This window comes from Muntiacus reevesi, chromosome 6, assembly GCF_963930625.1.
Source record: "Muntiacus reevesi chromosome 6, mMunRee1.1, whole genome shotgun sequence".
NCBI classification, from domain to species: domain Eukaryota; kingdom Metazoa; phylum Chordata; class Mammalia; order Artiodactyla; family Cervidae; genus Muntiacus; species Muntiacus reevesi.
The window spans coordinates 8083704-8110967 of NC_089254.1; the positions used below are offsets into that span (position 1 = coordinate 8083704).

At 40.7% G+C, this 27264-nt stretch overlaps 1 protein-coding gene across 1 annotated transcript in view; it reads left to right on the forward strand.

Moving 5' to 3' along the window:
* CDK14 (cyclin dependent kinase 14) overlaps positions 1-27264 on the forward strand; it is a 634831-nt gene that overhangs the window by 383189 nt on the left and 224378 nt on the right. Inside the window, exon 10 of the mRNA XM_065939116.1 lies at positions 3302-3395. Coding sequence (XP_065795188.1) covers positions 3302-3395 — 94 coding nt within the window. The remainder of the gene's footprint in view (positions 1-3301; positions 3396-27264) is intronic.

Below are 27264 nucleotides of genomic sequence, written 5' to 3' on the forward strand. Positions count from 1 at the left end.
TGACTTACTTCACTCAGTATGGCACCAGATCCATGCATGTTGCTGAAAATGGCATTATTTCATTGTCTGCCTAGAACACTGATTTTTTTCCCTAATATTTATTTGTAGTTGATTGAGGATTGCCTTACAATACCGGTTTGATTTCTGTCATACATCAACATGAATCAACCATGGGTGAACATATGTCCCCGCCCTCTTGACTCTCCCTTCCACCTGCCACCCATTCCCTCTCCTCTAGGTTATCGCAGGACCTAGAGTCTATTATACAGAGTGAAGTAAGTCAGAAAGAGGAAAACAAATATCGTGTGTTAATGTGATGTACTGATGAACCTGGCCACAGGGCAGCGATGCAGACACAGACATAGAGAACAGACTTACGGCCAAGGGCAGGGGAGAAGAGGGAGAGGATGAGATGAATGGAGAGAGGAGCGTGGAAGCTGGATGCTAACACAGGTGGCTAGCTAACATACACTAACAAAGGTAACCAATGGAAATTTGGTTTAGATAGCCAAATGGAAATTTGCTATATGACTCAGGGAACTCGAACTGGAACTCTGTGATAACCTAGAACACTGATTTTGAAATTAATTATTACTAAGATGGAGTTTTTTTTGTTTGTTTGTTTGTTTTTTCTGAAGACACTTCCCATTTTCTTTTATTTATACAAAACAGTCGTTTTAAATATAATTTAAGAACCCCTCCAAGCACCGGTGTCTGTCTCTGCTTTCCACCACTTCCCCCCCAACCCCCGACACGCCCTCAAGGATGGAGTTATTTTTATGATATAAAGTAGCATTTGTTTGTTTTCATTTTGACTCTGTATACTGTTGGTGCTTAATTTGGATAAAAATTATGCGATGTAATAGAAAAGAGATTTCTGCTAATGTATTACTTTTTAAATTCAAGATACTATTCATATACAACTGGTGCAACTACAGAGAAGTAAGTCATTGTCTTTAACCTCTGGAGGATCTGTGGCCAAAGTATTGGGAGTCTCAGCTTCAACATCAGTCCCTCCAGTGAACACCCAGGACTGATCTCCTTTAGATCACAAGGGATTTAGACACAAGGGATTGCTCACTCTAAACTGAATGTGAGGGACTCCCTGCTGGTCCAGTGGTTAAGACTTCCCCTTCCAGTGCAGGAGGTGTGAGTTCGATCTGTAGTCGGAGAGCTAAAATCCCACTTGCCTTGTGGCCAAAAGACCCAAAACATAAAAGAGAAAGCAATATTGTAGCAAAGTTAATAAAGACTTTGAAAATGGTCCACATCAAAAATCTTTTTAAAAAATGAATTATGAGTGCTGCAAGTAAAGAAGTGTCTTACTATGTTTATGATTTTATTACGGTATCTTCAGGAAACATAAACCCCTTTGAGGTAGAGCCATTTAATAAAATCAGAGAGAGCTGTAAAGAAGTTAGAGAGATCTAGCAAAAACAGTGGATTAATCCAGGCCTTCAGAAGGTGGGAATCAGGTCAGTTTAGGGAACTTCTTCTGCAGGAAGCTGCCCATTTTTTGCCAGCTCTGCCATTAAAGTGATTCATTTCATCAACATATGCTAGTTTCTTTCCATCCTGTTCCCAAGTGACTTTATCTCTAGACTTTCAGCAGAAGTATCTGATTTGCTTTCTGCCTGCACTATGGGTCAGGTGTTCCTCTAAGGTTAGGTACAGGCTTCTGGGGTCTGAGAGGCAAGGTTTCCTAATACACTGGACTGCCTTGCCGAGAGGAACTGTGAGCATGACTGAAGAAGCTGGCCATAGTAGATGTTTGATATTGAATAAGAGTTTAACAGACAAACTCAGAAAGGGAGCTATCCTGTCTGGCAGAATGTTCATGGAAGGCTTTGTAAAAGAGATCATATTTCTTGTTGTCGTTTAGTTGCTAAGTTGTATCCAACTCTTTGTGGCCCCAGGGACTGTAGCCCACCAGGCTCCTCTGTCCATGGAATTTCCCAGGCAAAAATATTGCGGTGGGTTGCCTTTTCCTTCTCCAGAGGATCTTCTTGATCCAGGGATTGAACCCCCGTCTATTGCATTGCAGGCAGATTCTTTACCACTGAGCCATAGGTTGGGTTGTATGTCAAGAGCAAACAGGTAAAGAAAAAAGGAGTTCTAGCAAGTGGAGCAATTTGGGCCAAGTTGTGTAGGTTTATGCTTGGCCCGTGGGGGTTCAGGCTGACTCAGAGATCCTTACTGTTCGGTTCACTTCAAGTGCAACTCTTTGTGATCCCATGAACTGCAGCACTCCAGGCTTCCCTGTCCATTACCAACTCCTGGAGCTTGCTTAAACTGATGTCCATTAAGTCAGTGATGCCATCCAACCATCTCATCCTCTGCTGTCCTCTTCTCCTCCTGCCCTCAATCTTTCCCAGCATCAGGGTCTTTTCCAAGGAGTCAGTTCTTTGCATCAGATGGCCAAAGTATTGGAGTTTCAGCTTCAGCATCAGTTCTTCCAGTGAACACCCAGGACTGATCTCCTTTAGGATGAACTGGCTAGATCTCCTTGCAGTCCAAGGGACTCTCAAGGGTCTTCTCTAGCACCACAGTTCAAAGCTCACAGATCCTCACTGCAGTTGCCCTAAATCACCTAAATGCCTGACCTCTGACTGACTGAAACCAGGTCTCTGGAGTTTGTGTTTAGATCATTTGCATTGTTTTAAAAGTTCCCCAGATGATTTTGATGCAAAGAGAACCCTGGAAAGTTGGAGAGGACAACACATTATGAATTTGTGAAATCGAGTTGGAAAAGCATGGTAGAACAAGACTATGGAGGCTTTCTATGTCAGGCTAAGGAGTTTCTTGATTGTATCCTGAGTGAAGGTGAGTCCGTGAGATTTATATTTAGTTGGTTTCCACCATTTTCTGAGCCTGGTATGAAACAGTGAAAAGTGAAAGTGTTAATCACTCAGTCATGTTGGACTCTTTGTGACCCCATGGACTCTAGCCCACCAGGCTCCCTGTCCATGGGATTCTCCAGGCAAGAATACTGGAGTGAGTAGCCATTCCCTTCTCCAGGGGATCTTCCCGACCCAAGGACTGAACCCTGGTCTCGCACATTGCAGGCAGATTCTTTGAGCTTGGTACAGTTGTATCTATTTGGAACGGTTTCTGGGCAGTAGACAGAGAACAGAAAGAAAAGTTGTGGGGTCTAGGTGCATGAGGTACAGCCCTCTATAGTTGTTGAGAATGTTATTTATTTGCTCTTTCTCTTCATAGGAGTAGATGTTCTAATTGCAGATTTAGTTTTCTAAGTGTAATATATTGAAGTTTTTGTAACAATTCTTTGTTCTCTCTTTAGGGGAGTTGGCTGCATCTTTGTTGAGATGATCCAGGGAGTTGCTGCTTTTCCAGGAATGAAAGACATTCAGGATCAACTTGAACGAATATTTCTGGTAAGTTCTTTACAGAATGCTTCTGAGGAATGTTGGTTCTGAATGCATTCCTTTGTGACAAATTCTGCAGTGATAGTGGAAAATACTTTCAGATTTCTTGATTGTCACATTTAATTCTAACATGTTTTTTGGGACCTTTGCAAAAGTGGGAAATTAGTGAAGAATTGTGTCTTTAAACTACTGCACATGAATAATATGCCAAAACACTAAGAAAAGGTAGAATGTCAGAGGCAATATAGAAGAGTGGGCTGAAAATGAAAGCTTTGATAGGAAAATGCCGAGTAATTTATTTAGATATCCCCTGCTCCACACCCTGTTAGTGTGTCTTGACCCCCTCCCACTTCCACCCACTTAACTTTTTTCAAAAAAGCAGAGCATGAAAAGAGAGAAACGGAGGATGGTAACTTTAGAATGGAGAAGCCAGGCAACTGGTATTCCAGCCTGGTCTTCAAAGTTAAGATCATCAAAGGGAAGTCACACTGATAGCGTGTATACACCCTTTGTATCAGTATATTGAGGATGGCGCTTGGCTTCTGTGATCTTTCTCCCAAAATTATAACTCTACTCTAACCAGGAAAAGACATCACACAAACCCAAATGGAGGGACACTCTACGAAATACCTGACTAGTGCTTCTTCTTCTTTTTTTAAATTTTTAATTGGAAGCTAATTACTTTACAGTATTGTGGTGGTTTTTTACGTAGATTGACATGAATCAGCAACGGGGGTGCATGTGTTCCCCATCCTGAACACCCCTACCCTGGTTAGTACTTCTTAAAACTGTCAAGATCATGAAAAACAGAAAGTCTGAGACACTGTCGCAGGTGAAAGAGGCCAGGGAGACGTGAGAACAGTGTCATGTGGTGTCCTGCCTGGAATCCGTCAGGGAGAAGGCAGTGCAAGGCACGTGAGGTGTGTGCTGTAGCTCGTGGCAGCGCTGCGGGTGTGCCCCTAAGGTGTGGTGGGTGACGTCAGGTTTCAGCAGTCGGGGAAACTGGAGAGGCATACGCAGGAACCCTCTATACTGCTCTCCACAGTTTTTTGTAAATCTAAAACTATCCTAAAATTTAAATTTTTTTAGTCTGCACAAAATAAATATGTGTTCTGTAGCCAGATGACCGGGATTTGTCGCCTACTCTCTCACTTTGGGCAAGGAACTTAACTCACTGAACCTTAGTTTTTCCCACGGGCAAGATGAGGTATATTCTACACCAGGTGGTGCTAGTGGTAAAGAACCCGCCTGCTAGCACAGGAGACCTGGGTTCCATCCCTGGATCGGGAAGATCCCCTGGAGAAGGAGATGGCAGCCCACCCCAATATCCTTGCCTGGGAAATTCCATGCACAGAGGAGCCTGATGGGTTACAGTCCACGGGGTCTCAAAGACTTGGACATAACTGAATCAACTTACTTATTAGCACTATAGCAATAGTACCAAAAATTTTGTTTCATGAAAGCATAGTTTATTGATACAGCTTAGTCAGAGTTATAATTTTCAATATTATTTTTATAATGTAAGCATTTCCAGTAGGTACTGTCTTGTTGAATGGTTTCTTGTATGGAGATTTTGTGATTATTTCTTGATTTTATGGCAGTTATTTCCTAACTTTATAGATATTCGGATACCTTTGAGCTATGATGAGACTTTTAATAAATCAAATGAATCATTGTAAATTTTGTGTGGAAACATTGATAAACCAAACTATTGTTTGCTCTTATTAGAGCACAGAGACCCTTAAATGCAGATAAGTTTCATGATTTATGGTAATAATGCCTCCATTTACTATAATTTTTTTTACATGTGTAATGATTTTTACAAGTAAAATGTCCTTTGGTAATTAGATAAAGATCTTCATCTATATAAAATTGCTACTTTAGAATTAAATAATGTTAAGTTTTACCCTAAAGAATTAGACATGACCAAAAAAAAGAAATCTACAAACTTCTCTTGACAGTAAATGTTATCATCTTAAATATTTTATTTCCTCCACTGACCTGTTTAAATTTGCACATGTTAGCCATGTGACACATTAAACTAGCAGACTCTCTCAGGAGTTGTGGGATCATTGGAAGAAGAAATTTTACTAAACCAGTATAGTTGAATCACTAGGAAAAAATGCTTTTCCTTGGTGACCTTTCATGTCTGAGGAATGACTTAAATGTGATTAAATCCACATTCACAGGCTTCCCATGTGAACTGCCAGAGACATTTCTAAAGCAGCATATCTGGCCTCTGGGAAAGCATTGTCAAGGAGGTAATGAACTCTGAAAAGTCACTAAACGTGGGATTGTTTGGTTTGTTTTGCGTTTTAGTACAGAGATTAAGTCCATTCATTTGCCTGTGAACTGTATATAGAAAGGTGTTTAATAACTTTGAAGCACAAAATTAATAGCTTGTTACCCACCATCACTAATATAATTAACTCCCACACATTGAGTCTTTATGTGAAAAGCAACCAAGATCAGTCACTGGAGCCTTTATATTTTTCTTTTGAAGGTTTTCTTTTTTCTGATGTTTTTCTTTTTCCTTCTTTTAATGGGAAGGAGCAGTTCACATTTTTCAACAAGTCCAGTGCATTCACTTCCAGATATAACAATCATGTTGATATATGTAAGGTGAGCTGGCTATTCTACAACCTGAGATTTCACCATTAAATCACTTCCCTTGAAATTGTGATGCTCATATATGAGAAAGGAAGGAAAGGAATGGAGTTTTGATAAATTATATTGAAGACATTTTGAATTGCCAGGTGAATGGACACCTACTTCTCTAGCAGTGACTCTGCTATTAGAGGAAAAGAGTGATTTATTTTATTTCTTCAACATTACTCATTTTTTAATGTGCCATGATGTTTTCTATTTGCCTTTGTCAGTTGCAAAAATAAGCAGTAGATGTCTACACCCAGTAAATATACACTCAGAGTGACAAAAATCATAACTAACAAGAAATTTTGTATTCTAATCATATTGTTCTGAATTGAAAGAGAAATCTACTTGATGAAACCCTGGGAACATTCTTCTGTCATCTCACAACAGCTGGACAAATGGCAGAGAGTGCTTGCTCAGCGGTTTGAGATCTTGGCAGATGCTTCTGGGTTTGTGTGGCTCATGACCCCTGAGTACCGCAGCCAGGACGAAGAAGCTGGCGTGATTGTGTCTTGGGGGCATGTCCTAGTTCTCCTTGCTTTGGAATGTTGATTAACCCCAGAGGTTCACCTTTCCCTGTCTCCTGGATCTTCTGGCTTGCAATGGCATTTCATCCACCAATTATTTGTTAACACATTGTACATTGTCTGACTGGTACCCTTGTTAAATGTTTCTCTTCCTCATATATGTCATTCGGAATTTAAAAGTGTGTGTGTATGAAAAGAGCCACTTGCAACTTTGACATCTACTAGTCATCCTGGGTTTTGAGTCAAATCCTTCCTTGAGCTTATGTGTTTTGCAGCTAACTGGCTGCAGAGATGCCATCTGTGGACCCAGTTCCAGTCCCTGTTTTCTTACCCTGACTCTCTTTCCAGGATCTTTTTTTTTCTTTTAATTTATTTTTAATTGGAGGATAATTGCTTTAAATATTGTGTTGGTTTCGACTGTACAACAGTGTAAATCAGCCGTAAGTATACATACATCCTCTTCCTCTTCACCCCCCCCCCCCAGCACCCCTCATCCCACCAGCTTAGCACCGGGCTAAGCTCCCCATGTTATATAGCAGCTTCCCACTAGCTATCTAGTTTTCACATGGTGGTGTATATGTATCAGTGCTGTCTTAACCATGACCCTGAGGTTTCATGACTGGCTAGAACAGCCATATAGTATGTAGAAGAAAGTCTCCACCACCTCCTCTGATGGTCGTTACCAGCCAGCTGGATGTAGCAGCCACATTGTTAAGATGGAATATTGCTGTCACAGATTTGTATCTTCACTTCCATCGCTGGGTTACTTGAGGTGATTTCCGCCATATTTCTTCGGCACTCACTCTGCAGCACTGGGTACAATGGAGATGGAAAGGAATCTATCTGCCATGCTATCTGCCCTGGAGTAAATGAGGACGATCAAGATAGGCAGGCTAGACATACCCTTGGGAATGGAGTCATGAAAAACTGCTAAGCAATTGCTCAGCAGATAGGAGATCCAGTAATTGTAGGCCCTGTATTCCTTAAAATACTGAACTCTTAAGAGTTCAATATTGAATTTCTGAATAAGCCATCTTTTCTAATTGGATTGTAGTTTCTGCATCTGTAAAGGGAGAAGTTGAGCCAAATGATTTTAATAATGTCTTGCTGCTCTAACCTTTTTTAATTCTAAAAATGCATGATATTACAGGATTATGCATAAGGGCTGTGGGTGTTCCGATAAAATTGCTAAGAACATTTTCGTTAAGCATTTAAGAAAGGATAAGGTTTGAAGTGGAGTAAGGGAGATGGGGAGTCCAGGAGTGGGGTAGGTGCAGTAGGCGTCTGCCTTATATGCCTGGAACGTGACATTGGACCTTGGAATTTGGACCCTGAATGATTGAGGACTTCTAATTTTATTTTGTTTTTAAGTAATAAGGAGATAGTACAATGTTTAACGAAAGAATAAAGGTTAAAGTGACATTTCAGCAAAATTAATATGATATCATGATAAATTCAACTGTAGGCTGATAGAAGAGAGAACTAAGCAATGTATCCTGGAGTGAAGAATACTAAAAATATTAAGCAATGCTTTTGGCTCAGATGGAAAAGGAACAAACGTGCAATGCAGGAGCTGCGGGTTCGGTCCCTGGGTTGAGAAGATCCCCTGGAGAAAGGAATGGTTACCTATTCCAGTATTCTTGCCTGAAGAATTCCATGAGGAGCCTGGAGGGCTACAGTCCATGGGGTCGCAAAGAGTCAGACATGACTAAGTGACTCACACTTTCACTTAGAAAATCCAAGTGAGGAAGATGGGTTATAATACCGCCCACCCGGGAATAAATGCCTCTTCTAATTTGTGGATGTTTCTTTCAAGCCTTCCATCAAAAGGCATAGTTATTTCCGTGGTGGTAAATTTTCTTTAGAACATTAAGTTTTTTAAAAATAAAGCAGTCAGAAAAAATTTTAAGGCAGTATGAAAAAAAGTAAAAAACCTCCATTTAGAGATAACCAGTGGTAAATATTTTTGTATTTTCTAGATTTTCACAACTGGGTTAATAATAAATTTATGGTTTTTGTGTTCAGCTTCTCTTTATTTTCACGTTAAACAGGGAGCAATTTCCATGCCATTAATATATGCTTGAAAATATTATTTTAATTATGTTGTAACATTGATGTGCCCACATATTGCACTATCACTGGGTTATTTACTTGAGGTTTTTATGCTATAGTAAACCTCACATTAGAGAAGGCAATGGCACCCCACTCCAGTGCTCTTGCCTGGAAAATCCCATGGACGGAGGAACCTGGTAGGCTGCAGTCCATGGGGTCGCTAAGAGTCGGACATGACTGAGCGACTTCACTTTCACTTTTCACTTTCACACATTGGAGAAGGAAATGGCAACCCACTCAGTGTTCTTGCCTGGAGAATCCGGGGGACAGGGGAGCCTGGTGGGCTGCCATCTATGGGGTCGCACAGGGTCGGACACGACTGAAGTGACTTAGCAGCAGCAGCAAACCTCACATATCTTCATTCCATTCACTCATTTTTTCAACAAGAATTGTTAGGCATCTATTCTGTGCCCTGTGCTATGCCTACAGGCAGTGGGAAACCAGCAGACATGGTCTCTGCTCACCTCAAGCGTACTGTTAGCTGGGCTACATTGGAAGAACTTCTAGAAAGTCAGATCAAAGGATGTTGTCACAAAACCGTGGTGATCCATAATGATTCGGAAGAGAAAGGAGGCAAGGATGACTCCAGAGTGTCAAGCTGGTGAAACTAAATGAGTCATGAAGTCATGGAAGATAATGGGGGCAGTGGAAAGGAGGGCCGTCAGAGGGAGGAGAAGAGAGGTCCAGACAGTGGATTTCAGATGATAGCAGGTGACCCCCAATGGAGACATCTAGCACACATCTCTTACGAACAGACTTGGGAGATAAGTGAGGATCAAGGGATCATCCACCAGAACCAGACAGTGCTAGGTCCTAAAGCATGCTAGTTCTTTTTTTTTTTTTTTTTTAATTTATTTTTTATTAGTTGGAGGCTAATTACTTCACAACATTTCAGTGGGTTTTGTCATACATTGACATGAATCAGCCATAGAGTTACACGTATTCCCCATCCTGATCCCCCCTCCCACCTCCCTCTCCACCCGACTCCTCTGGGTCCTCCCAGTGCACCAGGCCCGAGCACTCGTCTCATGCATCCCACCTGGGCTGGTGGTCCGTTTCACCATAGATAATATACATGCTGTTCTTTCGAAATATCCCACCCTCACCTTCTCCCACAGAGTTCAAAAGTCTGTTCTGTACATGGTAGTTCTTGAATAATGAGAAGCTGGAGGAGAAGGAGAAAGTCTCCACCTAGACCTCGGGTTGCTTATGGTTTGTGGGGGTGGGGTGGGGGCGGGGAACTAAACCAGGAGAGAGCTGGGACAATGACACAAAAGTCAAGGTAAGGGCAGGCAGCAACGAAGTGAGGATAAAAAAAGGGAAAAAAAAATCACTCCCTTGAGGGAAATTATAGCTCTACTCAGGCGTGTTTATCTGGTGGGTGAGAAATTACGAGACCAGTGCCTTCCTTTCTGTGTTCCCTCAGCATGGCCCTCCTGCTGCCTATATGGTATGTCACACATATACTGTGTTTTTGCAGTAAATGCTTTTAACCCAGAGGATGAGCTAAGTCTCCTGTTGGAGAAATGGAAGAGCTGACATGGCAAATGCATCTGTGTTTAACTAAGAAAGCAGGGCAGACTATCCACAGGGCTTCCCAGCTGGCACTGTGGTAAAGAATCTGCCTGTCAATGCAGGAGATGCAAGAAGACGTGGGTTAGATCACTGGATCAGGAAGGCCCCCTGGAGGAGGCAATGGCAACCCACTCCAGTGTTCTTGCCTGGAGAACCCCATGGACAGAGGAGCCTGGCAGGCTACAGTCCCAGGGGTCGCAGAGAGTCGCAGACGACTTAGCACAGCACAGCGCTCTCCGTGGTTTTCACAGGAGACTCACCGTTCTCCTCAGTGTCTCGTGGATGCTGGAATGAACGGGAGCAGGGGAGCAGGTTCCAGCACCTCCACTGAGGACTCTGTTTCATTAAGATTTTGCTTGTGAAATAGGTCTCGCTGCTGAAAGGAGGATTAGAAACCCTTGGACTAACAATATCTTAAGTTCCTCCCAGGTCAAGAGTTCTATGAAAAAGAAAAGTCCACGTGGAAGACAAATGATGGGGAGAAAACAAAGATGTTAGAGAAATAAAAATTGAGCGACTGCTACATGGCGACCTTAGGCAGATGTTCTAAGAAAGAAAGTTCTGTGCTAGTAAGCTAATAGAAAGTTTGGTAGCAAACTTCAGTAAGCTCATTTCTGTTGAGAAAAAAGAAAGATAGTGGGATATCCCACTGTAGAATAGCGAATCACATTGCTTTTTGCAAAGAAACTTTGATTAGATGGCTGTTACCCAAACATATGAATTGACTCATGTGGTGGAAAACATATTGTTTTACCTTGAGGGTTCTTAACATTTACTTTATAATGTTACAAACTTTCTATACATGGAGATGAGAACTTTTTTTGTTAAATCATTCACTCTGTAGTTGTTATTTGTGTTTCAACAAATATTTATTATGTGGTTTGTTGTTGTTGGGTTAGCCGCTCAGTCATGTCCAACTCTTTGCGACCCCATGGACTGTAGCCCATCAGACTGCTCTGTCCATGGGGATACTCCAGGCAAGAACATTGGAGTAGGCCCTCCTCCAGGGGATCTTCCCAACCCAGGGATCAAACCCAGTTCTTCCACATTGCAGCTGGATTCTTTACAGTCTGAGACACCAGGGAAGCCCCTCAATTCAGTTCAGTTCAGTTCAGTCACTCAGTTGTGTCCGATTCTTTGCGACCCCATGAATTGCAGCACGCCAGGCCTCCCTGTCCATCACCAACTCCCGGAGTTCACTCAAACTCATGCCCATCGAGTCGGTGATGCCATCCAGCCATCTCATCCTCTGTCATCCCCTTCTCCTCCCGCCCCCAATCCCTCCCAGCATCAGGGTCTTTTCCAATGAGTCAACTCTTCGCATGAGGTGGCCAAAGTACTGGAGTTTCAGCTTCAGCATCAGTCCTTCCAATGAACACCCAGGACTGATCTCCTTTAGGATGGACTGGTTGGATCTCCTTGCAGTCCAAGGGACTCTCAAGAATCTTCTCCAACACCACAGTTCAAAAGCATCAATTTTTCACTGCTCAGCCTTCTTCACAGTCCAACTCTCACATCCATACATGACCACTGGAAAAACCATAGCCTTGACTAGATGGACCTTTGTTGGCAAAGTAATGTCTCTGCTTTTTAATATGCTATCCAGGTTGGTCATAACTTTCCTTCCAAGGAGTAAGCATCTTTCAATTTCATGGCTGCAGTCACCATCTGCAGTGATTTTGGAGCCCAAAAGAATAAAGTCTGACACTGTTCCACTGTCTCCCCATCTATTTCCCATGAGGTGAAGACATCAGATGCCATGATCTTAGTTTTCTGAATGTTAAGCTTAAAGCCAACTTTTTCACTCTCCTCTTTCACTTTCATCAAGAGGCTCTTTAGTTCCTCTTCACTTTCTGCCATAAGGGTGGTGTCATCTGCATATCTGAGGTTATTGATATTTCTCCTGGCAATCTTGATTCCAGCTTGTGCTTCTTCCAGCCCAGCGTTTCTCATGATGTACTCTGCATATAAGTTAAATAAGCAGGGTGACAATATACAGCCTTGATGTACTCCTTTTCCTATTTGGAACCAGTCTGTTGTTCCATGTCCGGTTCTAACTGTTGCTTCCTGACCTGCATGCAGGTTTCTCAAGAGGCAGGTCAGGTGATCTGGTATTCCCATCTCTTTCAGAATTTTCCACAGTGGGCTAAATACTCTTCCACATTCTGGGAAGACAGCATTGCACCAAAGTGTGTGGTCTCATGAAACCTATATTCCTGTGAGGGAAAATAGACAATGAGCAAATTAATATATAATGCGTCTCCTGAGTGTTGCATGAGAGATGCCACTTTACATATGGCATTCCTGGGAGGTCTCTCTCAGAAGGGTGGTGATACTTGTTGAGTGAAGTTAGTTAAGGCATAAGACATACAGGTACCAGGGATCAGAGCATTTAGGTGCATAGAATAGCAAGTTGGTGTTTAAAATCAGAGTTCTCAAACCTGAATCTGTTCAATTAAGGATCGTTCTTCCCAGTGCCTCAAGGTGACTGCTAGTATTCTTGTGACTTTGACCTCCTATGTAGAAAGCATTTTCTTATATGAGAAGCCCTTGCGTTGTGTGATGCATTAAATTACTGCATAGGTTGATATTCAGACGTCAGATTGAGCAAATCAATAAGAGTTTGAAGTACACCTGTGTGCATGTTTCAAGTCAGAATTATGCTGGAGCAAGCGATTTGGGCTTCCTGATTTAGTTCATCGGAAATGTTGGTATAAAGAGAAGAAGATGAGGAATGTTTCTGTTGGGATATTTGGAGAGTAGAGAATGGTTTAGAGGAGAGAACAGAGAAGGAATACATACAAATCAAAGAAAGCCAGTGAACACATTAAAAAAAAAAAAAAAGTCAAAAGTAGAAGAATTTCAGGAATTCCCTGGTGGTCCACTGGTAGGACTCCACGCCCTCACTGCCTGCTGAAGGCACAGATTCAATCCCTGTTCAGGAAACTTAAGTTTCCAAAAGCCACGTGGTGTAGCCAAAAAAAAAAAAAAGTAGAAAAATTTCAGAAAGAAAAGCTCTATCAACTGTGCCAAATACAACAGTGAAGTCAGTGCAGAAGGGTGCAGTGCTGAGAAAAGACCACTGGTGGTACCTTTTAAGGAATAGTTTCGATAGTGTTGGATATTTGAAGTCAGGTTACAATGGATTTAAAGAGTACGTGTGCAGCAAAAAAAATGGGAAATACTGAGTATAGACAACCTCTTGGAGAATTGTCTGAATGAAGAGGATTAGAGGTCACCTTAAGGGTATTTTTGAAATCAAGACAAATTTTATAATGTGTCATAAAGATTTTTATAATAGTGAGGACAAGAAGGGACACCAAAGAAATAAGGAAGCATATTTGATGGATCAGGGTTGGTAGGCAAGAGTGGATGGGTGGAAAAGACAGTGTCTTCAAAATGGGGATGAAAAGATTTTCCAGAAGATAAGAAAGAAGAAACGGAAAGGAGAGGAAGATGTAAATAAATGTGGTAGAAGAGGAGAAAAGTAAGCTGAAGATAACATGATCTGTATGATTCTCAATGAAAGGGGCAGTGTGTGACTGGTAGCGGTACACATCTGTGGGGGTAAATGTTGAGGGAAATGGATAATATTTGCAAAGCTGCTGTAACACCAAATGGTATTATGATTTCTGATATGATAAGAGAAGGAGGTCATGGCTGACCACATTTGTTAATCAGTTGATCTGAGACATATCATAGGAATAAAAATGCTCTATTTCCAATTTTTATGATTTGTGACCATTTACTTTCCTATTATCATAAGGTTACTTTTAGGCATAGCCATCTTCACTGTTAATGTTTCCCAATTGTAATAGTCTTCACAAAGACCTTTCTGGAAGTAGTGGTTCACATCTGTTGTCTAACAGTCTTAAATGTTTTGAGAATATTTTGACCTCATATACTCCTCTTTGATATTACCATTTTCTTTATATGTGACTTTATTGTCAGTGTGGAATTACTTACTGGCTGTTACAATTATCTCTTGTTATGTAACTACCTCAAAACAGTAGGCTAAATCAACAACAGTCATATTTTGCAATTATCTGTCATCCTTTCAGGGTCAAGAATTCAGTAAGGGGTGGACCAGGCAGTTCTGGACTTGGGAGGGGGATCTCTCGTATGGTGACATATTTATGGTTGTAGACAAGTGATGGCTGGAGCAGAAGCAATCAGAAGCTGGAGCAGTTGAGGACTAGCCAAATCTCTCATTGGTGCTTGAGGCCCTGTGCGGGTTTTTCTCTGTGTGGGCTAGTTTGAGCTTCTCATTGGGCTTCCCTGGAGGCTCAGATGGTAAAGAGTCTGCCTGCGGTGTGGGAGACCTGGGTGCAATCCCTGGGTTGGGAAGATCGCCTGGAGAAGGGAACAGCTGCCCACTCCAGTATTCTTGCCTGGAGAACACCATGGACAGAGGAGCCTGGCAGCTACAGTTCATGGGGTGACAAAGAATCAGACACGACTAAGTGACTTTTACTCACTCACTCATGGGATGGTGGTTGCATCCCAAGAGTGGATTTCCTGAGGACCGGATAGAAACTTCTTAGTTTCTCTTAGCTTCAGAAGTCTTACAGAGAGTCTGTCAGTCAAAGCCATCCCAAATCTTATGGCAGAGACAAGGGGACATAGATTCCAGTTCTAGATGGAAAAGAGTGTCAAGAATCCTGGGGCCATGTTTTAAAACTGTTACATTGCTTGTGTACATTCCCATTAGGGTGCATTGCCATTTTGAGCTGATAAAACAGCTTTGTAGGAAAAAAACAATCTGGGAAGCAGTTTTTATCAAGTTTCTAAAATTGTTGTTATTTTTTCCCGTACTCCTTACGGCCATTACCATACTGCTTCTCATGATAATACGAAAGTGCAAATTGTCACAGAGTGTTACTTGATGGGTCATGAGGTCCCTTATTTGCTCATCCTCCTTTTCTTCCTTTTTTGACTAACAAGTTCACAGATGTGTCAGCCTGGAAAAAAAAATCGTGATATACTGCCATAGGGGGATACATATGAGGTGAGTGAGAAGGTGGTGACACTTCTTAGCAAATTCTCAGAATGTTAGCCATAAAGTAGATTTCTGTAACTCAAATTATGCCTTATTTTTTTTTTTCCATTTGGAACATGTTTCCATATAAATCGTTCATTCCTCAGATTATCACATGTCATCTCTTGTGGTGTGGCGCATGTCATCTAATATGGTGCCCAGCGACCCACACCTCCTGGTATTTATGCCCTTTTGTAATCCCCTCCGTTTGAGTGTGGACTGGACCTAGAGACTTGCTTCCAATGGATAGACTATGACAAAAGGGAATGGGATATTACTTCAGCAACTGAGTTTCAGAATCTGCTCCTTCCTTCTTGCTCCCCGTCTCGTCCTGTCTCCCTGGCTCACTCTGGGGGAAGCCAGCTGCCATTCGGTAAGTTGGAGAGACCCTGGTGTCAAGGAGCTGATGTTTCCAACTGGCAGCCAGTGAAGCCCTGAGGCTGGGCGACAGCAATGTGAGTGGGCCTGGAAGTGAATCCTCTGCTGGGTGAACTCTTCATATGCGAGGTGCTCATGATGCTAGTTCTCAGTCGCTTGTTGTCTCTGAGTCTGGGACCTCATGGACTGTAACCTGTGAATCTCCTCTGCCCATGAGATTTTACAAGCAAGAATACTGGATTGGGTTCTCATTTCCTTCTTCTAGGGGATCTCCCTAATCCAGGGATCAAACCCATGTCTCTGGCATCTCCTGCCTTGGCAGGCCAATTCTTGACCACTTGCGTCACTTGGGAAGCCCTTTATATGTGAGACCACAGCCTTAATTAACACTTTATTTTTTTAGATGTTTACTAATTTGTTTGGCTTCACTGTGTCTTAGCTGCAGCATGTGGGATCCAGTTCCTTGATTAGGGAGCGGACCTGGACCCCTGCATTGGGAGTGTGGGGTCCCAGCCACTGGGCCACCAGAGAAGCCCCAGTTAACACTTTAATTGCAACATTTTGAGAGACTCAGAGGCACCCAGTTAAAGGTATTACCACCACAGTGGCAGTTTTCTCAATCCTTGTCCCCCAAGGAAAGAATTCAGCCAAGAGACCTAGTAAGTAGCGAGAGTTTTATTAGGCAAACAGAAGTGGGCTCCAGAGAGGCAGAAGGAGGAGGGAGCAGTCTGGAGACCAGAAGCGGAACCACAGTGGGGTCTGGTTGGTGACAGGCCCCCTCTGTGTCCTGACGTCTGCCTGACAGGGTGCGTGACAGCTTCAGGTTATGTCTCTTTTCTCCTCGTGCGCAAGCTCTTACACACGAGCACACACGCAAACCCCGCAAGATGGGTGGGGGTGGGGGAGGCGAAAACCTCAGTGCTAATTTGTTACAAATCCAGCATAAGGAACCTGTTTCCCAAAGACCTTTCTAGATCTTTGTGTATCTGTGCCACCCTGTGCGTGGTGGTGTTGTTTGGTCTTCTTTGGTCCTGATGAGGCTGGAGACTCAGTGGTCCTTGAGAACAGAAAGGGAAGATCTCTGGGTGTGTTCTGATTACCAGTGTGGGGGCGGGGGAGATGGCCCTGTCCGGGACGAGGGGGGACCTCCTCTTGTCTGACTACCTACCTAACAAAAGTGCACTTGGATTCCTACCAACAGAAAGTGTGAGATCATAAGGGTTTGTTACTCAAAGGCGCAAAGTTCTGAAGTAGCTTGTTCCACAGCGGTAGATAACTAATACATCTCCTTTGATCCCATGACCAAGAAAGAGTAGGTGCTATTCCCATTGATTTATAGCTGAGAAGACCTCCTTCAGGGATTATATGAACTTGCCTAAGAAGACATGTTCAATGAGCGCCCGAACCGAGACTAAATCCTCTTCTGCCAGAATACTTTTGTGTCTTGTAGCTGTTTATTTGGTTGTTTTGCTCTGATTCATAACCACGAGTGTACATGAGGTTGACTTCGGAATCTTTTCTGTTTTCAATTTTATTTATTTTTTTATTTTTAAACAGTATAAAAATTTATTTTTTCTCATATCATGAGTAATCTGGGGTAGGCAAATGCTGGCATTGGTTTCATGTCTCCATAATACCACAGCAAGGTCGCCAAGGGAATCATTTCTTGAATATACATTCTTAGGCCCCACTCAGGGTTTCCCAGGTGGTGCTAGTGGTAAGGAACCCACCTGCCAATGCAGGAGACATACAAGACGCAGGTTCAACCCCTGGGTTGGGAAAATCCCCTGGAGGAGGAAATGGCAACCCACTCCAGTATTCTTGCCTGGAGAATCCCATGGACAGGGGAGCCTGGCGGGCTGCAGTCCCTGGGGTTGCAGAGAGTTGGACACGACTGAAGTGACTTAGCAGGTCGCGCAGGACCTTCAGAATCAGAGTTGCTGGGGCTGGGACTTTGTGTATTCAGACAAACAGGCAGACCCTAGCTGATGAGTCCTCCTGGTTAAGAAATTCTTTCTTTAAAAAGATGCATGTCGTACTTTCAAATTATGCATGTTTTAACTTTTCTGGCCTGATGTGGCAACGTAAAAGCATAGGTAATACAGCTTTCCTATCCAGAATATAGAAATTTATTCATCAGTCAGATCGTGTCCTGTGTGTCTTACTTTTGATATGTTTCTCAAGGGGCATGCCTGAAAATGAGTATATTTGGGGTTTTCTTTCACATGACTTTGTATTCATAGTATTACATAACTGTTATTAGGATTGTGTACACAAGCAAGCAGAGATCTGTAATCATCATATCCCAGATGCTGTAACTTCTTCTCTGGCCTGATTACTTGATTAACATTTTGGTTCCCTCCCTCATTCTGCAACCTACCTCTTCTTAGGCCTCAGAGTACTTTACCCAGAAGGCTAAATCTGTCCAGGCTATTCATCTTTTTGTGAGGCATGAGTTTATTTAAAATCTGACCTTGTATCATCTCTTGCTCTACCCCTACAAGGCAAAAGAGCACCCTCAAAACATTCTTTTGTAAATTGCCTCATTATTTTATATCTTGAAAGAAAGCTTTTGCTGTTTGATTAAAATTTATCATATAAAATAACCTACCTAAGTCATTGGAGTATGTCTCCTAGAGAACCGTTTTATTCTAAATCAGGTTAACAAATATGACCTTGGAGCTGAATTTGTTCTTTCACTTACCTCTTTCAAAAATGACAGGCGTACATTTACCAGGTAGTGTGTAGACGAGATTGCATTTTTAAACTTCTTCCTAAAAATCCCTCTATCTGTGAGTTTAGTTGTACTGGAAACGTGTTGATGAGCGTGTATCATAGTTTTTATCCACTTAATAATTTTATATCCCTAGTTTATCTATTGTATAACTAAAAGTTTGCGCAGTTGGAGCCCACTCCACTCATTTTACCCACCTGTCCCCCACTAACTACCCCCCTCCGCTCCTACATTTCTGATAACCACCAGTCTGTTCTCTGTGTCTATGAGCTTGGTTTGTTGTTTGTTTTGCTTTTTAGATTTTCACATATAGTAGAGATCATACATTATCCGTCTTTCTCTGTCTGACTTGTTTAACTTAGTATAATGCCCTCAAGATTCATCCATGTTGTCACAAATGACAAGATTTCATTCTATTTTATGACTGAATAATATTTCATTGTATATATTACCATATTTTCTTGAGAACTATTTTAAATGTACCATTCAGTGAATTTTTTCCTTAGTATTGTGTCCAATACTCAGACTTTTGTTAGTTTTAAATAACTCTACATATTAAAATCGTCAGTCAACTTGAGTTTCTGCTTGGGAGGGTATTATTCTCCATTGTCAGAGCAAATGATAGTTTTATCCTTTGCCTTTCATCTCAGTCCTTGGTAAAGAGGCAAGAATTGGTGTAGAAATGCATCCTATGTTCTCAGAGTTCTGTGCCTTTACTCCCATCAGGAATTCCTCCTGTCTCCAGTGTCTAATCTAACCCATTCTTCTAAATATTAGAAATGTTTTCCCCTAATGAATTTTTCTCTGGTTTCCCAATTACAATTACCTCTCCTTTTGAACTGCTTGGTTTCTTTACCTAAACCTCTCTGCTGTCTCTTCAGTTTCAGCCTTGTCTTGTGGTTGTTTTTGCTCTTATTCCCCTGATAGAGTTTAGGATTTGGGAGTAGGGGTGGGGAAGAAAGGAGTACTTTGTGCAAACTAAGCATTAGTGTGTTCCCTAATGCTACAGAAGTAAACTCATGATGAGAGAATTGTTGCATTTTTAAAACTTCGCTGTGTTCTTTTTAAAATGCATCTTTTGGGGGAACTCTGCAGTGATGACATTAAGAACCACTTTAAAAATTAAAGACCATTTTCCTTCCTTCATTTGTTTGTTTTAAAATAAATATGAGTTCATATTTTCCTTTAGTTCCTTCTTTTGCAGTTCCTTGTTCTAATAATATGTAAATCACTCACAGCAGATAACATTTAACATTCAAATACAGAGCTCATTTTATTGAAGCTCAGTAGAACAAATTACCATCAATTTGCTCTCAGTAAAATCCAGTATTAAAAATGTTTCATGTTTGCCAAGTGAAAAGTAAATAGCTGAGAGCTGTTGTTAAAACCTTTTTCCAAGAGTAATGTTAGGCTCATTTTTGGATCCCATCTTATTTCCAATAAAATGAAATACTGTTTGTCTCTCACACAGATGAGTGATGTATGAGCTTTTCAATCTGATTATTGACTCTTGGGATGTGATTCAATTCATTCAGCACTTTTGAGTGCCTACTATATATATCCAGAAGTGGGCTTCAGTAAGTTTCTATTTTGAAGACGTTTGACAAAAGTTTCACTGAGTTGTCTTTTTAGTACTTTGCACTAGGAGTGCCACTCTGAGGAAATCAGGAAGCTAAAACCATAAGGGAAGTAAATTTGATTGCTAATTCCTTATTAATTTTTTTCTTATAAAGTCATTTTTAGACATAATCAAGTGATATGTAGAGTGACTCTTCTTATAATTGTGGTCTTCCTGATATACCATGGTGTCAAATTGGATGTAAAGTTAACTTTAGTGAAATTATAACCTTCTATCTGGTGAAAAAAAATTTAAACAAATGTAATACAATGTTTTTTTCATTCTTTCAAATATTAAGCTCAATTTTTGCAAATCATAAGGTGCTATTATATGGAAATCTTTGTACCTTCTGCTCAGTTTTACTGTGAATCTGAAACTGCTCCATAAAATAAAGTCTATTAGAAAGAAAAAAGAAAAGATGTCATAGATGAATCAAAACAGAATACTGTTCTCAAAAATCTGTTCTCCTTTTTTGAGTCAATACTAAGATTCAATAGTAATTCTAGGAATTATACCTTTTTTTTTTTTTTTTTTTTTCCTGCTAGGGAGTCACTGTGGAAGGGGGTAGACAGTTAGGCAATAAAAATATTTATTTCATGGCAATTCAGTGGGAACTGTGCTAAGTGGAACAAGGAGATGCAAAGGTAAGCCAGTATCAGGTCCTGAAACAGTGTGGCTGGCAGGATAGTAACAAGATCAAGGTGAGGCATTACTTGGTACTTTGAGAGTAGGGAGTATGGTTAGGGGACATTGCTGGTGATCATTCCTCTTCCTGCGTGTGTTTAAGTTGATGTGAGTTAGATATAAGGGGAGCATTCATTCATTTGAACGAACCTGTGTCAACATTACTAAAAAAAGAAAGGTAGATTCTACAGCATGTTGTCTATCACACAAAATGCTATGACGTTAATAGCATTAATGAACATTTTACCTTTGAGTTGTAAGGTAGAGAGTGGTCTATTTGCTGAAACATAAGTATTTCTGACTTACCGATTGTTTGAGTTTTTGATTGGAGGATAATTGCTTTCCACTGCGGTGCTGGTTTCTGTTGTACAACATGAATCAGCCGTGAGTATATATATGTCCCCTCCCTCTTGAGCCTCCCTCTCACGCCCCATCCCACCCTTCCTGCCTTACAGATATTGAATTTTTACTTACTAGCAAATAATTGTCTCAGCCTCCACTTTATTTGTTTTTAATGTTTATTTTTATTTATTTGGTTGCACCAAGTCTTAGTTGCAGCACCCAGAATCTCTAGCTGTGGCCTGTGGGGTCTAGTCCCCTGAGTAGGGATGAAATCTGGGCCCCCTGCGTTGGGAACTTGGAGTCTTAGGTAATTAGTTCTAGTTACTGAACCACCAGGGAGGTTCCCTCAGCTACCACTGTGGCATTTCTTTAACACCAATTTGAGAACCAATCATGACTCAGGCATAGGATGAAATGGTTTCATTCTCTCTACTGATATGAATTTCTTTGTCTCTGAGTTTCCAAAGTGATGATTTTATTCATGAAAAGACTTCAAGAAGCAAGCTGTGATTTTTAAGTAAGCCAACTGCTTGCTATTTCTTTGCTCAGAAAGTTAGGGAGCTGAATGAACCACGACAGAACGCTCGTTTCCTCTTGCCTTTTGACTTACCATTCACTGGTGGGCCTGCAGCCCAAGAGCGGAGTCTGACAAATGCCAGGAATCTAGCCGATAATTTGAACTTAGTGTTCAGAACCCTATATTAAAGTCAGAAGAACTACAGCTATGTTGACTGGAGGCTCCTTCCATTTCTCTGCTGGATATTTGACTGTTCTTTCTCATCCCTGCGTCCAAAGCAGCTGTGCTGGTGTGCACACTTATTCCAGATTGTTTCCACTGATGTCAGCTGGGCCTGACAAGCCAAGCCTTGTGTTTATAGCACTAGCATGGGATCCAGGAAGGTCTTAGAAGGATGTGGCTACCCCTGCAGGTACAGAAAAAGATGCTGAGATTCCCACTGTGATGTGTGTATGATAGTTGCTCAGTTATGTATGACTCTGTGACCCCATGGACTGTAGCCTTCTAGGCTCCTCTGTCCATGGAATTCTCCAAGCAAGAAATCTGGGTTGCCATTCCCTTCTCCAGGAGATCTTCCCAACCCAGGAATGGAACCCGGGTATCCTACTTTGTAGGCAGATTCTTTACCAACTGAGCCATCAGGGAAACCCACTGGTATAAATAGTTCATTAAGATGTTGCTCCAGCGATAAAGAAGGATACCCTGACATTTTTCCTCCAACATACCCCAGACCTGCTCTTTGATAATTTTTTATGCTTCAGGCCTGCCTACAACAGTATTTAGGATGAGCTTTAGAAACTAGAAAAAACAAAACAAAACAAAGGTAAGAACTCATTTTTAAGAGGCTTTTCCCAACCCCCTCAAAAAGGAGATAGTCAAATGAGAAACTGCACATTTAGTGACAACTTCAAAAGAGTAGCTTGTAACGGGTATGATTCAGGATGCTTCTCAGAGCTTCAGGAAACACTACTAAGACATCAACATGTTAACTAAGAGGATTATGCATTTTAAGAGCCACGGCATCTCTAAATCTTTTTACTCGTATTTTGTCTTCATTGGAATAAAGTTTATGGCAGCAAGGTAGTCCTATGGCAGATTAGTTTTCAGAAATGTGTAATTAAATGCAGAAATAGCAAGTACAAATTAGCAGGCAAAAATATTGTTGTGATTAGTTTTGGTTTTTAGTCTTCAAATTTCCAAAACTTCAGTACTTTCCTTTGTACTCTTCAGCAGCTTTTGGTTAGAGATGTTTCCTTTTCTTTTGTTCTGGTTCATCTATTTATGATAGCATTTTATCCTTATTGAAATAGGCTTTTAAATATTGTGAAGGAGCAGTACACTGTCTAGGATGACAGATTAATTACCTTGTTTTCCCCTTAAGGGAGCCTAGTAAGAATCTGAAGATGTATTGGCGCTGAAAGCTTACCCCTAAGGTCTGTGTGTTCTACCAAAAATAATGAAAAAAGGAAATGCATTCCTGCTATTCACTCTCAGGATACACAGCTTTGATAATACCAGCCTGTCTTTTCAGATAAGATTAAAAAAAAAAATCAGTCAGAAAAGAAAGAAGAAAGCAAATGAAGGGATTTTATCCACAGAACCTGCTGGAGGAAATAATACAGTGATAATGAAAGCATAACTTGAAGGTACCTTCAGTTGTACCCTGCTTTCTGTTTTTTCCTTTCTTAGAAAAGGTAGTACCTTTTTCAAATGTAAATATAAAAAAAATTTTTTTTTTATCCTATCGCTTTGTCCTTTACTTGTGATTAGTATTTAATTAATTCCACTGAAACCTCAGGGGAAAATTAGGATATGTTACAGGAATTTGTGTATTCACCTCCTAGTAGTTTGAGCAACAGAGTTTGTTGACCTGAATGCTCTGTACTGTGTCCATTAAAATAACTCACGCATAAATCTTTGCTATAACTGTAGCCAGCAGAGCTTAAACCCAGTTGTTGTCTTCAAAGCTCTTTCTTGTTGCATTCTACTGTGTTTAAGCCCAGTATAAGCAATACAACCATCAATAATAAATTTATGAAACTTATGACCCTACCAGGCAATAGATAGTAAATATAAAAGTGTGCTAGTTGTATTCTTAGATGAATTCTGGAATGAAAGCTCATAATCTCTGGGCTGGCTGTTGGAATATCCAGTTTCTGTGTCATAATTCGAATTTTAGCATGCTTAAGTACAGTTTCTTCATCTGTAGGCTAGAGTAACCATAACTTGCCAAAAATTTTTTTTTAACAAAATAGTTTCTTTTTTGAATTAAAATCTATTCCTTGGTGGCTCAGTGGTAAAGAATCACCTACAATACTGGAAACTGCCTACAATGCAAGAGACATGGGTTCAAGCCCTGAAGGTGCTCTGGAGAAGAAAATGGCAACCCACTCCGTATACTTGCCTGGAGAATTTCATGGATAGAGGAGCCTAGCAGGCTACACAGTCCATGGGTTGCAAAGGATCAGACACGACTGAGCAACCAATTCACCTGTTATCCTGAAATCCCAAGTCCCACCCGCTTCACCTCTTTGCTTTGTTCCCACAATAGTCCTGATGTTCCTCCAAGAAATTGTGTAATTCCAAGGAACACAGTATGAGAACCACAAGACTAGATGATCTTCATGGTATCCCTACAAATTCTGAGTTTTCTCCACTGTACTTAATTTCGCTGTATAATATCTCTTATACATTTTTAAGATTAATGTCATAAAGGGTCCCTTTATGCCTCAATAGTTTTAAATATAGTGCCTTCATTAAAGTACTTATCCTTGTCTTCTGATTTCCTTTAGTTATTTAGTTAACTATTTTGATCACTGTGAAGTGTAGATAAGTATATTAATACCATAGCAATTTTTTGTGTAGCTGATAGTATGACTTGCCTTTCACTAAAACTCAGGGTCACACACCACTTAGCGACTGAACAACAGCAAAAACTAAGAATTCATGGACTAATTCACCAGCATTTATTCAGTATCAGTTTTATGAAAGATACTGTATTAGAAACGAGGATGTAAAAATAAATAAGACATTGTGCCACCTTTGAGGAACTCATAGTCTGGCCAGGGAGAAAAACAAGAAAGCAGATCACTATGATACCTAAAGGCCTTAGGAAGCATCACTACGAACAAAGCTAGTGCAGGTGATGGAATTCCAGTTGAGCTATTTCAAATCCTAAAAGATGATGCTATGAAAGTGCTGCACTCAATATATCAGCAGATTTAGAAAACTCAGCAGTGGCCACAGGACTGGAAAAGGTCAGTTTTCATTCCAGTCCCAAAGAAAGGCAATGCCAAAGAATGCTCCACAATTTCACTCATCTCACATGCTAGTAAAGTAATGCTCAAAATTCTCCAAACCAGGCTTCAGTAATACATGAACCGTGAACTTCCAGATGTTCAAGCTGGTTTTAGAAAAGTCAGAAGAACCAGAGATCAAATTGCCCGCATTCACTGGATCATCAAAAAAGCAGGAGAGTTCCAGAAAAACATCTATTTCTGCTTTATTGACTATGCCAAAGCCTTTGACTGTGTGGATCACAAACTGGAAAATTCTGAAAGAGATGGGAATACTAGACCACCTGACTTGCCTCTTGAGAAACCTGTTTGCAGGTCAGGAAGCAACAGTTAGAACTGGACATGGAACAACAGACTGGTTCCAAATAGGAAAAGGAATACATCAAGGCTGTATATTGTCACCCTGCTTATTTAACTTATATGCAGAGTACATCATGAGAAACGCTGGGCTGGAAGAAGCACAAGCTGGAATCAAGATTGCCGGGAGAAATATCAATAACCTCAGATATGCAGATGACACCACCCTTATGGCAGAAAGTGAAGAAGAACTAAAGAGCCTCTTGATGAAAGTGAAAGAGAAGAGTGAAAAAGTTTGCTTAAAGCTCAACATTCAGAAAACTAAGATCATGGCATCCAGTCCCATCACTTCATGGCAAATAGATGGGGAGACAGTGGAAACAGTGGCTGACTTTATTTTTGGGAGCTCCAAAATCACTGCAGATTGTGATTGCAGCCATGAAATTAAAAGACACTTACTCCTTGGAAGGAAAGTTATGACCAACCTTGACAGTATTTTAAAAATACTATCCATCACCAATTCCCGGAGTCCACCCAAACTCATGTCCATTGAGTCGGTGATGCCATCCAACCATCTCATCCTCTGTCATCCCCTTCTCCTCCTGCCCTCAATCTTTCCCAGCATGTGGAATCTTCTTAGATCAGAGATTGGAAGAACCTCTGTCTCCTGCGTCAGCAGGTAGATTCTTAACCACTGGAACACCAGGGAATTCTATTCTAAAATAGATTTTCGCTTGATTCATGATTCTCTACCGCGCTTGTCCAAGTCACCATTACGTTTCACCTGGTAAATGCAATAGTCTCCATCTGGCCTCATCTTGCCCCCAGCCCTTCACAATACGCCTGTGTCTTTTAAACAGTAGTGAAAGTGTATTATGTAGCATATTAGTTGGCTACTTCCAAAGAGGCAAAAACAGCTTGTCTTAGAGAGAAATAAATGGTTTTCCTGTTCGTGTGTAGTACAAGCTGGTGGTTCCATGAGGCCATCCTACTAGATGTGGAAAAAGAATTAGTCAAAATTCCATACCCATTCGTGGTCAAAACTCTAAGAAAACTGGAAATTCAAGAAAATGTCCTTAACTTGATTATAGATATCTACAAAAAAACATTATGCCTAATGGTAAAATTCTCAATGTTTTAACTCTAAGGTTCAGAACAAAGCAAGTATGTAATTCCCTCCTCCCACCCTTGTTCTGCCTGTGACTGGAGGGAGGGTCCATAAGTGAAAAGACAGGGGGAGGAGAGGAATACCATCCATAAAGACTGGAAATAAGTAGTCCTCTCCATATTCACAGGCATTATCACCTATGTAGAGCATCCCAAAGAAACTACAAAAAGCTACTAGAAAAACCAATATACAAAATCAACTGTATTTTTATATACTAGCAACAGTTTGAAAATTTAAAATATCATTTATAATAGCCTCAAAATAATGAAATACTTATATATATATATCCAATAAAATATGTTACACATTTGCATTCTGCAAATTATAAAAACTGCTGATTGAAATTTAAAAGATTTACATACATAGATATACCATGTTCATCAGCAAATAGATTCAGAGTTGTTGTGAGGTCTTCTAAAATTGATGTCCAGGTTTAATCTGTTGAGAGAAAGAAAACATGGAGTAGTTAACTGTAAGGAAGATCCTGACTGATAAGATCAAGAATATAAAACAAATATGTTATATATCAAGTTGGAGGGATGGGTACTGGTAAGAATCAATTTCAGCTTTTTCTATGAAGCTGAAAAGAATGTGAGCCAAATCAAAAGGAGGGCAATAAATACAGGAATTTTAAAAATTTGGATTCTAATGGAAGCTCCCACTTTTTCTTAAAAAGTATTATTTATTGTCATTTTCTGCTGGTAAGTTGTTGGTAAGCTGAATGAATTGGAATCTCAAGGACACAAGCTAAGGTCTGAAATCACCTGGTGGATGGTGTGCCATACCAACAGTGAGAAATGAGTGTTGAAATTAAGAAACAGCACTGAGGTAACTTGAGGTTTAAAGTTGCTATCTTCTTCAGTTGATGGTAATCGATTAAGATCCAGTCTGGAGTTACAAACCACACTGTCATTTGAAAAGGAATGATTTAATATAGAGG